At 46.1% G+C, this 13,250-nt stretch overlaps 1 protein-coding gene across 4 annotated transcripts in view; it reads left to right on the top strand.

The window, feature by feature from the left end:
• The window catches only part of VAV2 (vav guanine nucleotide exchange factor 2), a 268,102-nt gene that overhangs the window by 210,020 nt on the left and 44,832 nt on the right, over positions 1–13,250 (top strand). For all 4 annotated transcript variants that reach the window (XM_059715659.1, XM_059715660.1, XM_014603789.3 and 1 more), the window contains exons 5-8: positions 1,182–1,284; positions 6,728–6,826; positions 9,550–9,618; positions 11,038–11,138. In XM_059715659.1, the coding sequence (XP_059571642.1) occupies positions 1,182–1,284; positions 6,728–6,826; positions 9,550–9,618; positions 11,038–11,138 (372 nt within the window). The remainder of the gene's footprint in view (positions 1–1,181; positions 1,285–6,727; positions 6,827–9,549; positions 9,619–11,037; positions 11,139–13,250) is intronic.

Genomic DNA, 13,250 nt, shown 5'->3' with positions numbered 1-13,250 from the left:
AGCAAGCTTGCCATGGGCTTATCTGAGTTAAAAGGGAAGGGGGGTGGGGGTGCCTGTCCCAATGCTCTCTTAGAAGCAATCATCAGTGTAAAGTTGACCTGACAGTGCAGCTCTCGGCTACCTACCTGTTTTTAAACCTGCAAGGTTTTGCAGGCCCACTTAGGACTTCAGCCTGAGTAAACGGTAGTGTGGGTGGCAGAGTCAAGGTTTGATGCGAGATGCGTACAAGAGGGTGCAAGTAGGCATGCGTTCAGCAGTAGAAAAGCAGAACTGTTTGGATCCTGCATTAAATTGTTTTCTTGTGCATCTCTCATGTGGGGCGTAATATCCAAGACTTCATATTGTGCTACTTGTTTGGGCCTCCGCTAGTGCACTCAGGTCCTCATCCTAATTCCAGTTTTTGAGTGCTGTTCTAACACCACTGAAGCACCTTAACAGCTATGGCTGAAGGCTACTCTATGGGCAGACTGCATCTTTGGTGGTAGCAGGTACAACTTTGTAAGCTGCATACGCTTACATCAGGCCTGAAATTCATGTACTACATGCTCAACTGGTGTCAGCTGGCTTAGATGCATTGAAGTTAAGAAATCTGCTGATTTTAATAATAGCTTCAATCCAAGCTGAACAGAAATGTCTGACTTAGCTGGAAACCCTGGTGTTGATTGGCTAAAATAGTAACCAGCTATCAAAGTGCCTGTCGATGTTTATTTAAATATATTGATTTACTGGATTTTAGTAGTGCTGCAGCTAATCCAGTGGCATATTGTGCAAGGCAATTCTCCCCCCCCCCCCTTACATTTGCAATCTGACAGATAGACAAAGGGTGGGTAGGAAAATTAAAAATACAGGACAATCCAGGAAAGGAACCCAGGGACTTTTGTGCCCTTGCCCAAATCTCCTAGGGCAGTAGTTGGTTCCAGTGCCTGAACTTACCAATCAATGTATTTTGCATAGTGCACGAATGGTGCTAGGGTATGTAGGTGAAATGCTACTGTGGCAGCTGTTCCAGAAAATTAGTGCCTCCTTATTGCAAAACGGGAAAGAGAAATTAGGACATTTTAAAAAGTTTTGGGATGCTTTTTCTCCCCTTTCTTTAATGGGCATCACCGCTTATTTGCCTAACCTTGCTAGACTCAACCTCTCGTCTGTCCCGTGTCTAAATTGTCTTGTTTTCATTCCAGTGAACATGACCTGGGGGAGGATATTTATGACTGCGTCCCCTGTGAAGATGAAGGAGATGATATCTATGAAGATATCATCAAAGTGGAAGTTCAGCAACCCATGGTAACAATTTATGCATCTTTAAAGCCATATCTTGATGGGAATGCAAAAGGAAAAGGAAACCAACCAATGAAAGATAATGATCTGGAGGCACAAATGATCTATTGGCATCGTTCTTTGGAAGGGGACTGCCTTTGTAGAGTTAAAATACCTTCGGGAGAGTGATGGAGCTAGCCCGGTAGGGTTTTGTGAAGGCTTTCCCTGTATCTGAAGAATGGGGGGAAGATGTAATAAATACAGATTGTGAAAAGAGCATAAAAATAGTAACTCGCTGCTGAGCCAACACAGCATGTGTCACTTCAGCCCTTTCTAAGGGGTGGGTGGGGGGAAGAGAGAGAGGACTGATGTTTGCTCAATTAGCCAAATGTGTGTCTTAGGCTGGAGGTATTTTTAGACCCGTGCAAGTGTTGACAGATATTTGCAATGAAGCCCCAACTTTCCCCGGGGGATTGTGACAGTACCTGCTTGGAGAGGCAGGTAGATTTTTACAAATGAGATTTTCAAAGCTGAGTTGCCTGCTGGGCATGGAGGGGCTGCCATTGAACTCCCTCCATCAGCTGGAGCAGGAACTCAGGCATGCAAATCCATCAGTCACCCATGACAGCCCCAGCTTAAACATAGACAGGGGTGAAACACGTTCACACGGCTCCGGGCTGCGCTCCTCTCGTCTCCGCTCTGCAGCGACGCGCCTCACGCCGGGTGTTCTCACGCTCTGCCCGTCCGCTCCTAGTGCCAGACACCCAACCTGGCAACAAGTCAGTGAAACTGTATGGACAGCACCCCAACGCTCAAGCATGCCAGAGATGGAGGCCTCGAGACGTCCCTCTGAAGAGTCGCTTCGCTACCTCATTCCCGGGTTTGGCATAGGCAAGCAGGAACTGCTGGGCTGGGCGCGCTGGAGAGAAACCATCCCAGACAGCACCGGGGACACCGTGCAGACATGCTCTGAGCGCCCACTGATGCCAGTGGGAAGACTTCTCTTGACTTCAATGGGCTCTGGATCAATCCCTTAATGCTCTTTTGGTGCCCAGCAGCTTCCTGAAATTTTTGGAGAGTCAAGTTCCTCCCACCATGGAGAGACCAGGATGAGGTCTGCATGCCCCTTGGATCCCATCCTGTGGTGCAGAAGTGGGTGCCAGCTCTTCTGCATGGCGGCTAATGGCACCCTGAAATCATTTACTCAGGGACCTAACCCAAAGCACACTGTGGGCTATTACCCTGACTTCATAGGTAGAGGTGAGGATGGGCTGCTAGGAAAGGCTACCTGTAGAAACTGTTCTGCTAAAACTATTAATTCTGCCTGCTTTTGTACCGGCGCAGCTGGAGGTAAAACTAAAGTTACAGCAGTTTCTCACTTACGCTGGTACAGGAGCAGACAGAAGTAATGGTTAAACTGGAACAGCTGATGCATGTTCCCAAGCAGCAAATCTTTCCCCTTTTAGACAGCTTAAAGTTACATCTGTCCGCAGTCTCAAGTGTTTTCCCAGGGGGACATTACAGAGCAGCTCGCGGCACAGGAAAGGGGAGGCTGTTTCCCCAGCTAAACATTTCCACTTGCAGCATTTGTCGCTTCCATTGATGCACAATTTAGCGGGATCTGCTCCCGGGAGCAGGAGCTCCCAAACATTTTTGCCTTCCATTTGAAATCCTGCTGCTCACGGGATTGATGTAGAGTCTAATTACCGTCTTCTGGCTGTAAAGTGCAGCTGACAAGATACATAACTCTCTGGGAAAAAGCAGGATAAATGGATAAGTTCACTGGTCAATTAAATTTCCATAGCTAGATAGGAAATTAGGCTGGAGATGGCTTTTGGAGGTGTGGCCCAGCCGAGCTTTGCTTCACAGTCGGCGAGCACGTGGCTTTCTGATCCCTCTCCAGTTGCCTGCTGTGCAATGCCATTGACTTGTTTGGAGTTGCTTATGGTTTAACAGGGATCAAAACACAACCCTGGCCATGAGCGACTGGGAAGACCCACGAGTAGAGTGGTCTTCATTGATGGAGATTCAGATCCCGACTGTAAACGAGAGGGCTCTTCCTCCCGTGAGCTCAGAGCTGCTCTCGATGCAGCGCGATGCAACAAAGCAGGGTCCACCGGTAATACGGTACCTCTGGGTTCAACTGCACCGGTGTCGGCCCCGGTGGAAACGGTGATCCATTGGCTACTGATGGTTTTTAGCACTGTGCCACCACCTTCGAGAGCAGTCATGTCTGTTCGTGGACTGACGTAACCAGTGGGAATTTTCCAATAGGGGCAAAACTGAAGTAAGAAAATCTTCCCCGGTGCACGTGGTGCCCCCAGATTTCTGGAGACGGTCAGTGGAGGAAACAGCATCTCCTGCAGTCCTGGGGCTGGGCTCAGAAGCCAGCTCTGGCAGAGATTCCCATATCCCATTTTTCACGTGTAATATTTATTCCCTCTGATGTTTTTATGCTGTGCTGAATGCTGTTATTAATGGCTGATTAATATAATCTTTAGCCTTTGATTTAAAAATCCAATAAACCATTTCCCTTCCTTCAGTATCCTCTGCATAACGACTTTGTGCTGGAAAGTCAATGCACGTGGGTAAAGTATGAAGATGTCAATAAAAATGGAAGTTAAAGGAAGCCCATCCAAAATGCACATCCATATGCGTGCTGGGTTTGACGGGCAGGACTCGGTTCCTGCCAGATTGTTTTGGCCTTTGAAATGGGCACAAGAATGGAGACGTTTCCTTTTCAAGCCTCCCGGTGTCTTGAAGGACTGGGATGTTGCGCAGTCTGGTGATTTGGGATGATGTTTTAAACAAGCTGCTCAAAGCCGACTCCACCATTTCCATTTTGTTTTTTCTCATGACCGAGTCCGGAGGCTCTCGCGTGTCTCTCAGTAGTGGCACAAGTTGAGACCTCCAGCTGTCAGCATCTGTTTAGATACCACATGGTGACACTGGATTAAGACTAGCCCAGCTCAGCAAGCGGTATGGCAGCCTTCCTCGTGCTGCTGGTTCCTGGGACGTGCTGGAGTTAGCAGCGATCACACCGATGAGGATATGGAAGCAAAGTGTACTTAGCCCATCCTGCAAACCCTGGCTTGCTTTTGCCTGCGTTCAGGTTCATATGTTCAGAAAGGCTCAACACCCCCAACCTCAGCTGCAGTTGCAAACACACTGCGCACATTGGACTTGGAGCTGTTATGACAGTCAGGTCCCATTCACGGGTACAGACCTCCTGACCGGCACCTCTCCATCCTTCTGTCATAGGAACAACCCCAGTAATGGCATTGAAGACCAAACTGGCAGCATCCTCCACCACATTGGGCAGCAGTCGGTTAAATTTTCCAGCAAGGGGCAAAATAACCCTTGTCCTTTTCTCAGAGACCCCCTTAAAAGAGAGCCAGTTTTTCTCCAGGGAGATGCAACTGGGGAACCCACAAGTGAGCTCCTTAAGATGTTTGAGACATGCCTATTGCCTAACAGTGAGTGACTTAAAGAGGTTGGTTAGTCTGGTTTATCAAAAAACATTGAGAAGTGACTTTGATTACAGCGGATAAGTACCATCAGAGAGAGAAAACATTGGTTCCTAAAGGACTCTTTAATCTAGTGGAGAAGCGCACGACAGGAACGAATGACTGACTGTTCAAACCAGACAAATTCAAATTAAAAATCTGGCATGTATTTTTTAATAGGGAGGACTATGAACTGTTGGAACAAGCTGCGCAGAAGTCTTTACTGCAAAATTCGAGGCCTTTCTGGCGATGTGCTTTCATGCGGCACAATTCACTGGGCATAATGCAGGAATAACCTGCTGAAATTCAAGGATCTGTGCTATGCAGGGTTCAGACTAAAAATCATTTAAAAAAAAAAAAAGGTACGGGAAAGGACCTGAAAATGTAATTTATCCCATCTTCCTGCCAGGATACCTAAAACCAGCTAGGTGATCTAATGGTCTCTTCTGGCCTGAACATCTCTAAATCTATCCACTTTTTTTAAAAAAAAAGATAAAAGTTTAACTTTATTGAAACCCAGTAGGGCAGTGACTGACTGCAGTGTCGCTACATCAGCCAAAGACTTGATCTTCAGTATTTTCTTTTAGCTTCTGATACTTCTCTTAGCGGAAGTGTAAAGCTGCTCGTTCTCACCGTAACCACTTGCACTCATGTCAGAAGGTGGGGAGATTAATGGACGCTTTTAAAAATGACGGTTTGTGATACCAAGTGTATGATGTTAATTGGTTTTGCTTGTGTTTCTGCATGCTTCAGATTAGATATATGCAGGTAAGTAAGAGACGATGTCCAAGAGTTTGGTTTCTGGCTGGCTGGCGCAGTGTCTCAAACTCTGGTATGGGTTGTGCTAGGTATACAAAGCACAGCGTGAAGCAGAAGCAGTAATGCTCAAATGCTGTGCGTATAAATAAATGATGGCAAATTCCCTTTCCCCTGCCTTTAAAATTACACATCTGCAAACCCCATGACATGTGCAAAGATAAGTTTGGAGTTCATATTATCTACCTTGCTCACAAGCCAGCGAGAGTCGCGTTTGCCTCTCTCCTGTACAGCCAGGAGGGCTGGAATCTTATTTTGCTGTAAAAGGGAACTCTGGGCATCCAAAACGGTGGGTGTAGCAATACCGCCTCCAGGGCCACCTTGGGGGTTTATGCCAGGAAACATCCCCTGCCTGTTTCCTCGTGTTCTGCACAGTGAAAAATATTGTGTTCACTGTTAGAGCTGTTCCAGGCATGCTCAGCATCACTCTTAGCTCCTGAGACAGAGATCCTGAATGCATCCCTGAGCATGCAGCAATTAGCAGCAAGCACCATTTTTGGCCAGCATCGTGCATGGCGTGGGAGCGAGTGGGTGTAGTTTCTGGGCAGTTGGTTCCAGGTTTGCCAGGGAAGACGACACAGGGAGTACGTGAACGGTGCTTGTCCTCCTGGCAAATGTTTTGAGATCAGTACGGAGGGGGCGTTGACATAGCCTGGGAGGCTCGAGGGATCACGTGACTCCCAGAGCTGGGTCTTTAAAGGAAAAAAAGTGACTGCAAACCTGAGGATAAAAGCACCAGAATTGGAAACACTAGCGAAGGACCTATACAAGAGGAGTGTTCTGGGGCCCCATGTCTGCCCTATCGTGGAGGTCATCCTAAGCAAGCAAGTTGAAAAAACCAAGACCCTTTGCCTTATACATGGTCACCTTAGGGGACATAGCTGGAGTGAATGCAGTGGGTGGAATTCTGGTCTCCTCAAAGCCAATGAGAGATTTGCTATTATTTTAGGTGGACCTGGGATTTCACCCGAGGAGTTTTTAGGCAGCAATGAATCCCTTGGACACGATGGAAAATTTGGTTCCGCACGTCCTGAGCGTGCATTGGTTGGGAGTTTGCTCTTGCTGCCTGCCACATTAAAGATCCAGCATCAATGAGCAGGTAGAAGCACTCTGAGGACATTCAAACATGGGTTGTTTTCTTTTTGCAGAAAATGGGAATGACAGAAGATGACAAAAGAAATTGCTGTTTGCTAGAAATCCAGGAAACTGAGGCCAAATACTACAAAACACTTGAAGACATAGAAAAGGTGAGAGCTGAGCCTTCTTCTATCGCCCTGTTTTACATCAGAGGCTTCAGGCTGAATTTGATCTTGCATTAATCTTGCAAGACTAGTTTCTGCTGCTTAGAGCTCCATAGTGCTTGGTGGTTATGACGGGGATGGGATTGATGCACTCGGACATAATTTACAGGAGCGCGGAAGATGTAGAAAACCCATGCTGAGTACCATAAGTGCACAGTGTGGACCCACATGAAAAGATAGCATGTTTTTATGTGATCGCTGCACTAAATACACTAAAAGCCAGCCTGCTACTTCAGAAGGGTATTCTCCCCCCCAGCAGTAAGAGACTCCCACTTCTTGCATAGCCAAGGCTGGGTTCTTAGGATAAATCTAGCTTTTGTTGATCTCTTATCACTCTTTGATTGCTATTGAATCATTTGAAAGAATTTCTTTATTGCAGGCACTTCTAGAAAATGCTGAAGCCGTGCTGGCTTGTCATTGAAACTAATTGGATTAAAAATAACATTTCGCTGCATGCATTCATGGACTTTAATTGGTTTTGATGAATTATAGTTGTATCTCCTCTTTAACAAATGAACATTTCAACCATCAAATGATGCAATGCATGCTGCTAGAAACGGGTTATTATTTTTCCCTTCAGTGATTACAGTAAAGGAGAAGTTAAATATATATATATCAAGGTATTGTTTCTAATTGTCTTTCTGCTTTTATTTCCTTTCCCTTTAAAATTGTTTCCCTTTCTTATGTAAAAATGTGCTGAAAGTTCTTGGAAGAAGCTCCGAGTGTGACCAGCACAATAAAACAATATTCCACGCTTTTAAAAGAAAGGCTTTGACATAGATATTACTCATGTACATATTACTTGGTCTTTGAAAACAGCTATTAGCCTTGTATTTCAAGCCAGAGGAAGTTAAATAATTGCCTTTGGTATGAAATATGAGATCTTGCTCAAGGCTGAATAGATTGCGATGGCCTGTTGTGGTGCAGAAGCTCATGTAGGAAGGTGTATTGCATCTCTGTGGTTTGCCATTATGAACGGGGTAGACATGTCTGTTAAAATGCATTAGTCTGAAAAAGCGTTTCCAGTGTAGTTATGTTATATGTGTTCCTCAAGGACAAAACTCCAAGCCAGCTCAGAGTTGCTCTCACTAAGACAGCCGAAGAGCTAAAGCAGATTAAATTGTGAATCGCTGGGGGTTGTAATTTGGTGAAGAAGCCAGCAGATCATAAAAAAAATAAAATCCTACCACTTACATTACAATGCTGGACATACCGTCTTGTGAATAAGATCCCGAATCGCCTCTCTTTCCTTTCTGAATGGAAAGGATATTTAAGTAGGGTAGGGCACAGATACCAAGATTAGGCAGGATGGAAACCAAACAAGCTATTGCTCTGATGAACTACAGCATCAGGAGTTTGCTTTGCATGTGTATTCACTGTTGTAATGTGCAGATGTGTGCAGGAAGGGCTTAGAAAGGATTGCACACGTGCACCTGAATCCTTGTGTTTTGGTGAAGAAAGGACCATGCACACACCTTAGTTATGTCCAATTTCTTGTGCAGGTGACTTAGGGGCCTGGGAGGCAAGACTTATGAGGACAGACTGAAAAAAGGAGGGTTATTTGGTTTGGAGAAGAGAAGGCTGAGGGGGCATTTGATACGAGTCTTCAAGATACCCAAGGGGTGATTACAGAGAGGATGGAGATGAGCTTTTTCTGTAGGGGATAGGACTAGGAGCAACGGCCTCAAGCTGCAGCAGGGGAGGTGTAGGTTGGAGATGAGGCACTCTCTGCTCCGAGGGTGGTCAAGCATTTGGAAGAAGCTGCCTGGAGAAACTAGACTCTCCATCCTTGAAAATTTCCAAGAGCAGGTGAGAAGACACTTGGCCGGGATGGCTTGGACAGGAATAATCTTGCCTTGAGCAGGGAACTGGACTAGATCTCATGAGGGTCCTTCCAGCCTTGCTTCCCTACGCTCCTGTGTATATAGAGCTGTGCCTTCTTAGTGGGGAGGAATCTCTTTAAGGTATTCCAAGATCCCCCTAGCCCCACGATCCTTTCATTGCCTCTTCCATAGCATAGTGCTCCTTCTCCTCTTGCCCTTTTAGGAGCCAGGATGTAATCCACAGGATGCCTGTGCGGTTGACTTGCATTCACTGCATTATAATTTAAAGAGTCCCTCAGTCAGGTGGCATTAAACACCTCCACCTTCCAGTGCTGACAACCTGGTAGCAAGCCCAGTGCTTGCATACAAAAAACCCTGTTGCAGATCTTGACAGCCTGACTACCAGGCAATGAGTGTTTAGTGTTTCAATTCCAGACTGGGCAGTCTTAAGCCAGTGAGATTTGGGGGTTTTTTTTTTGGAAAATTGTTCATATTCCAGGTCAAATGAGCCAAATCAGTTCCAAATCCTCTTGATTGAGCAAAACTCTTCAATTGTTCAAACACCCTACGTGGTGCTCCAACTGGCAAGTATCCTCCACCCCAGACTTTGCAGCGAGAGATGCTGCAGCTGGCAGGCGTTGCAAAGCAGGGAATGCTTTGCCTGTCGGTGCTGCCGTGACCGGGTTTTAACGAGCATCTTGTCACTCTTCTCCCTTTACTAGCTCTAAAATTCATCAAGACCCTCCCTGTGCAAATGTGTAATGGATGAGACAAGTCCGGTCTAATCAGAAGGAAATGCATTGCTTCTGCCTGTATTGAAACCGGTTTCTCATTTCCCTCCTGCAGAATTACATGAATCCACTGAAGCTGGTACTCACTCCGCAAGACATGGAAGCTATTTTTATCAATTTGGAGGTAACAGAGTAAACATCGTGGCTTAAATCATCGCTCTGCTCAAGCACAGCTTACATGGAGAAGCTGTTCAGGTTTCATGTAAAATTCATGGCTGCAGTCCTCCTGGGCCATAGAGCTTGAATGAGCTTCAGATTAGGTCCCTTAGCCTTTATCTCAGAAGCAGGGCTTAGATAGTACGTACGGAGTAGATAAGGGTACAGTTTGATATCAAGGAAATCACTTGGCTAGCGATAGATAGTGTTTCCTCCCCCGGCGTGACCCAGAGGGTCTGATTTACAGTTTACATAAAACAGGGAGTGTGGGCCACGCTAAGCTGGGACTCAGGCTTGGGTTTTATCCCCAGCTCTGCCACTGACTTGCTTGGTGGCCTTGGACAAGTCACTTCACTTCTCTGTTGCTCTGTCCCATCTGTAACTTGGGGTGTCACGAGAGCTGCCGTCCTTCGAAGGTGCATTGAGACCTATGGTGAAAGGTGCTGTCTAGAAACTGTGTATTGCTCTTCTGGATGTGAACACACGCACAGTCCAGGTCAATATTCAGTGTGAGCCTGCAGTTAATTCATTCTCCAGCATTTCTCAGCCTCTCTCAGTGTTATCCCACTTCAAGATCAAATATACAATGGTGCTGTTTGGTGGGGTGGGGTCTTTGTGTAAACTCAGATAATTTAGATAATTAGCATATCTGAGGATCAAAAGGTGTTAGTTTTTTAAAGGAGAGGCATGCAACCACTCCAAGGCATCTGACCCTTCTTTTTGTATTAAAAAAAATCCCTCTTCCAGCCAGGTTAACAGATGGTTAAATTCTCTTAAGGGCTTAACAAGTGGAGATTCAGCCCCAGGCAGAAGGTTAGCACAAGGCCTGGGAAATAATTAAGTCCCACTTAAGCAAGGTTAATTCATGTGCTGGTCCTCTACCCTGGGGAAATTCATCCTTCATGCAGAACCTCTGATGAAGTCCATGGGGATCGCAGGTGCAGCTTGCTTTTCACATCCAGCCTCCTGTCCAGTTCTGGTTGTTTGGGTCTTGGATACAAAAGCATCTCCTTCCCTTCTCCTGATCAATGCCTTTGCCCCCGCCTCTGCAAGTGGCCAGACCCACCTCCTGCACCGGGTGTCCTCCATGATCTCATCTGAGCGCTGTTTGGGATCATGTTAGGATTGTCTTCCCCCCAACTCCCTGTGCTAATGTTGTCCAAGATGGCTGGTTGACCCAGTGACCAGCAGAAGTAGAGAGGTTTTTAAGACCTGGCTATACAAAGCCTTGGCTGGGATGATGTAGTTGGGACTGGTCCTGCTTTGAGCAGGGGCTTGGACTAGATGGGACCTCCTGAGGTCCGACCCTCATTTTGTATGATTCTGTGACATGTGCCTAGAGCCAGGCTTGTTGATTTTTAAATGCATCTATCATGTCCTTTTTTAGGACCTCATTAAAGTGCACTTCAATTTCCTGCGAGCCATCGATGTGTCTATGATGTCTGGAGGAAGCAGCTTGGCAAAAGTGTTTCTGGAATTTAAAGAAAGGTAAAAAGAAGGAAAGAAGAACCCAGTGCGCACCCGGCTCTAATCTCAACAAGTTGTCACTAATAAGGGAGTATCATCGTAGGGAGAAACCATGCAAGGAGAACGCCAGTCTTGACAAGCCACTGGCCTGGCCCATCCTCTGCCCCAACACTGTCCATCAGGATTTGTGTCCATACATGGGGGTAGGGGGGGACATATCTCTTAAATGCTGCAAAGAGAGGAAGGATCCTGCTGGTATAAAAAGGGAACACAAATTGCAAGCAACCCTGTAACTAAATGAGCCTTTTTGCCCAGATCCTTAGCTGGGATAAATCAGCCAACTCCACTGATGTAAAAAAAAGCTGCATGTATTTCTGCAAGTGGAGGGCCCCACCTGGTATACTGAAAGGTTGCATGTGCATGACTAGAGCTGTGCAAGGTCCCCAATCCATGGCAGTACCCTCAGGACTCTCCAGAATAAGTCTTCTGTTATAACACTAGATGTTCTGGGCTCCCGATATCCTGCTCATTGTAGGCAGCGCAAGAAGACCCTGCTCTTTCCATGTGCAAGTCCTGATTTAGTGCCAGTGCAGTACTGGGGCACTTGGGTCTCAACGTGTTGTCTGCTTTTCTCTGTGGTCTTCCAAAGCACCTGTGCTACACGTTGATAGTTCAGTGGTTGCCTGAACAGAATTGCATCAATAGTTATGAGTTAAATCTCATCCTGTCTTCTGGTCTCAAACCACAGCTCATGCTAGTTGCAAAGAGGGTGATGGCTTCAGGAAATGATAGTCTCAAGGGCGGTAACTTGTAGGTAGTCAGTTGTCCTGCAGTCTCCTTCCCAAGCATGGTATTGTTACCTGGTTCCCAGGAGTATTGCATGGATGAAGCTTTCTCCTGGTTGCTAGTTCCCTTCATGTCTTTCCTATAACTGAGAGAGAGATAGAGAGGGGCTTACATTGATCTCTGCAGTCAGAGGCAGAGTGGGCCAACCTTTTCCCATATGCTATTGTGCTGTGGCCTGGTTTTGTCTGTTGTGGAGGCTGTCCACCTGGCAGTCAGATTCACAGGAGAATAAAGATGTGAGGATTTAATTTAGGATACCAGCAGTCAATGAGAAGAGAGAGCATGGAGCATCTCACGTATGTCTCTGTAGGCATAGGGCACTTTGCTCTTGTTAGATCCAAGTGATTGTTCTCGATGCAGATTAATGTGTCTGGCAAGTTTGACGTCTGGCACCTATAGGATGATTAGTGCACTTAAAGCCTACTTTAAAAAACAGGAGATTCTGAATTTTGGGAGCTGCAACCAGGAGTTTCCAGGAACAAGCAGATAAGTTTAAATGAAACCCCTGAAGCCCTTTAATAATAATCAAAGGCACTGTGGAATAATGCCAAGGTGCTATTTCATTGTGATTAAACCCAGTGTCTAGACATGAAAATGCCATTCTCAAGTCAATAACTCTTGAAATACCATCTGCATTCATAAGAAACCATTAGGTCAAACATTCAGTTGTTCACAATGCTGCTTTTAAAAAGTATGTGCCCTTTGGATTAAAAAAAAAAATTAGCTGTTCAAAAGAAGAATGCCAAATCATTAAAAAACCTCGTAAGAGTGACTTATATCTTTCTGATCTCATCATTCTTGGCTTTGCTCACCCTCAAACAATTCAGTACCATCCTGTTGGCAGCAGCCCCCTCCAGGCACTGTAGCCCAGGCCTGGGTTTAGGATGGTCCTGTATGGCGATGGTAGACAGCACAGGTGTGATGGTCATCAGTCTGGGACTTGGGGAACCACCTCAGTGTAAAATCCCCTTCATATTTTTTACCAGCCTTGCCTTCTCTTTTCTGTGAACGTCACAAGGTGGGCCTGATTTTTTTTTTTTGCTGATAAAAGAAAGTCTCGAAACACAACTCGAAAAGTTGGCTCAACTTCTTGGAGAAACGGCTGGCTTGCATTCAAATAAGCAGCATGTTGCACGGTTCTTTTCTGGGAACTTGTCAGTCATGGTGCAGCAGAAGCCCTAGGCATGGTTGTACCATGTCTGCTAATCACCGCAGGCACCTTAACGTGACTTTTCTCTTTGCGGCGTTCAGGGACGGGGTGCCGACAGGCGTTGGTCACTTGGTCTT

The sequence above is a fragment of the Alligator mississippiensis genome, chromosome 12, assembly GCF_030867095.1.
Source record: "Alligator mississippiensis isolate rAllMis1 chromosome 12, rAllMis1, whole genome shotgun sequence".
Classification (NCBI taxonomy): domain Eukaryota; kingdom Metazoa; phylum Chordata; order Crocodylia; family Alligatoridae; genus Alligator; species Alligator mississippiensis.
Note: the sequence above shows the minus strand (reverse complement) of the source record. Positions and strands in the feature narration are given on the sequence as shown.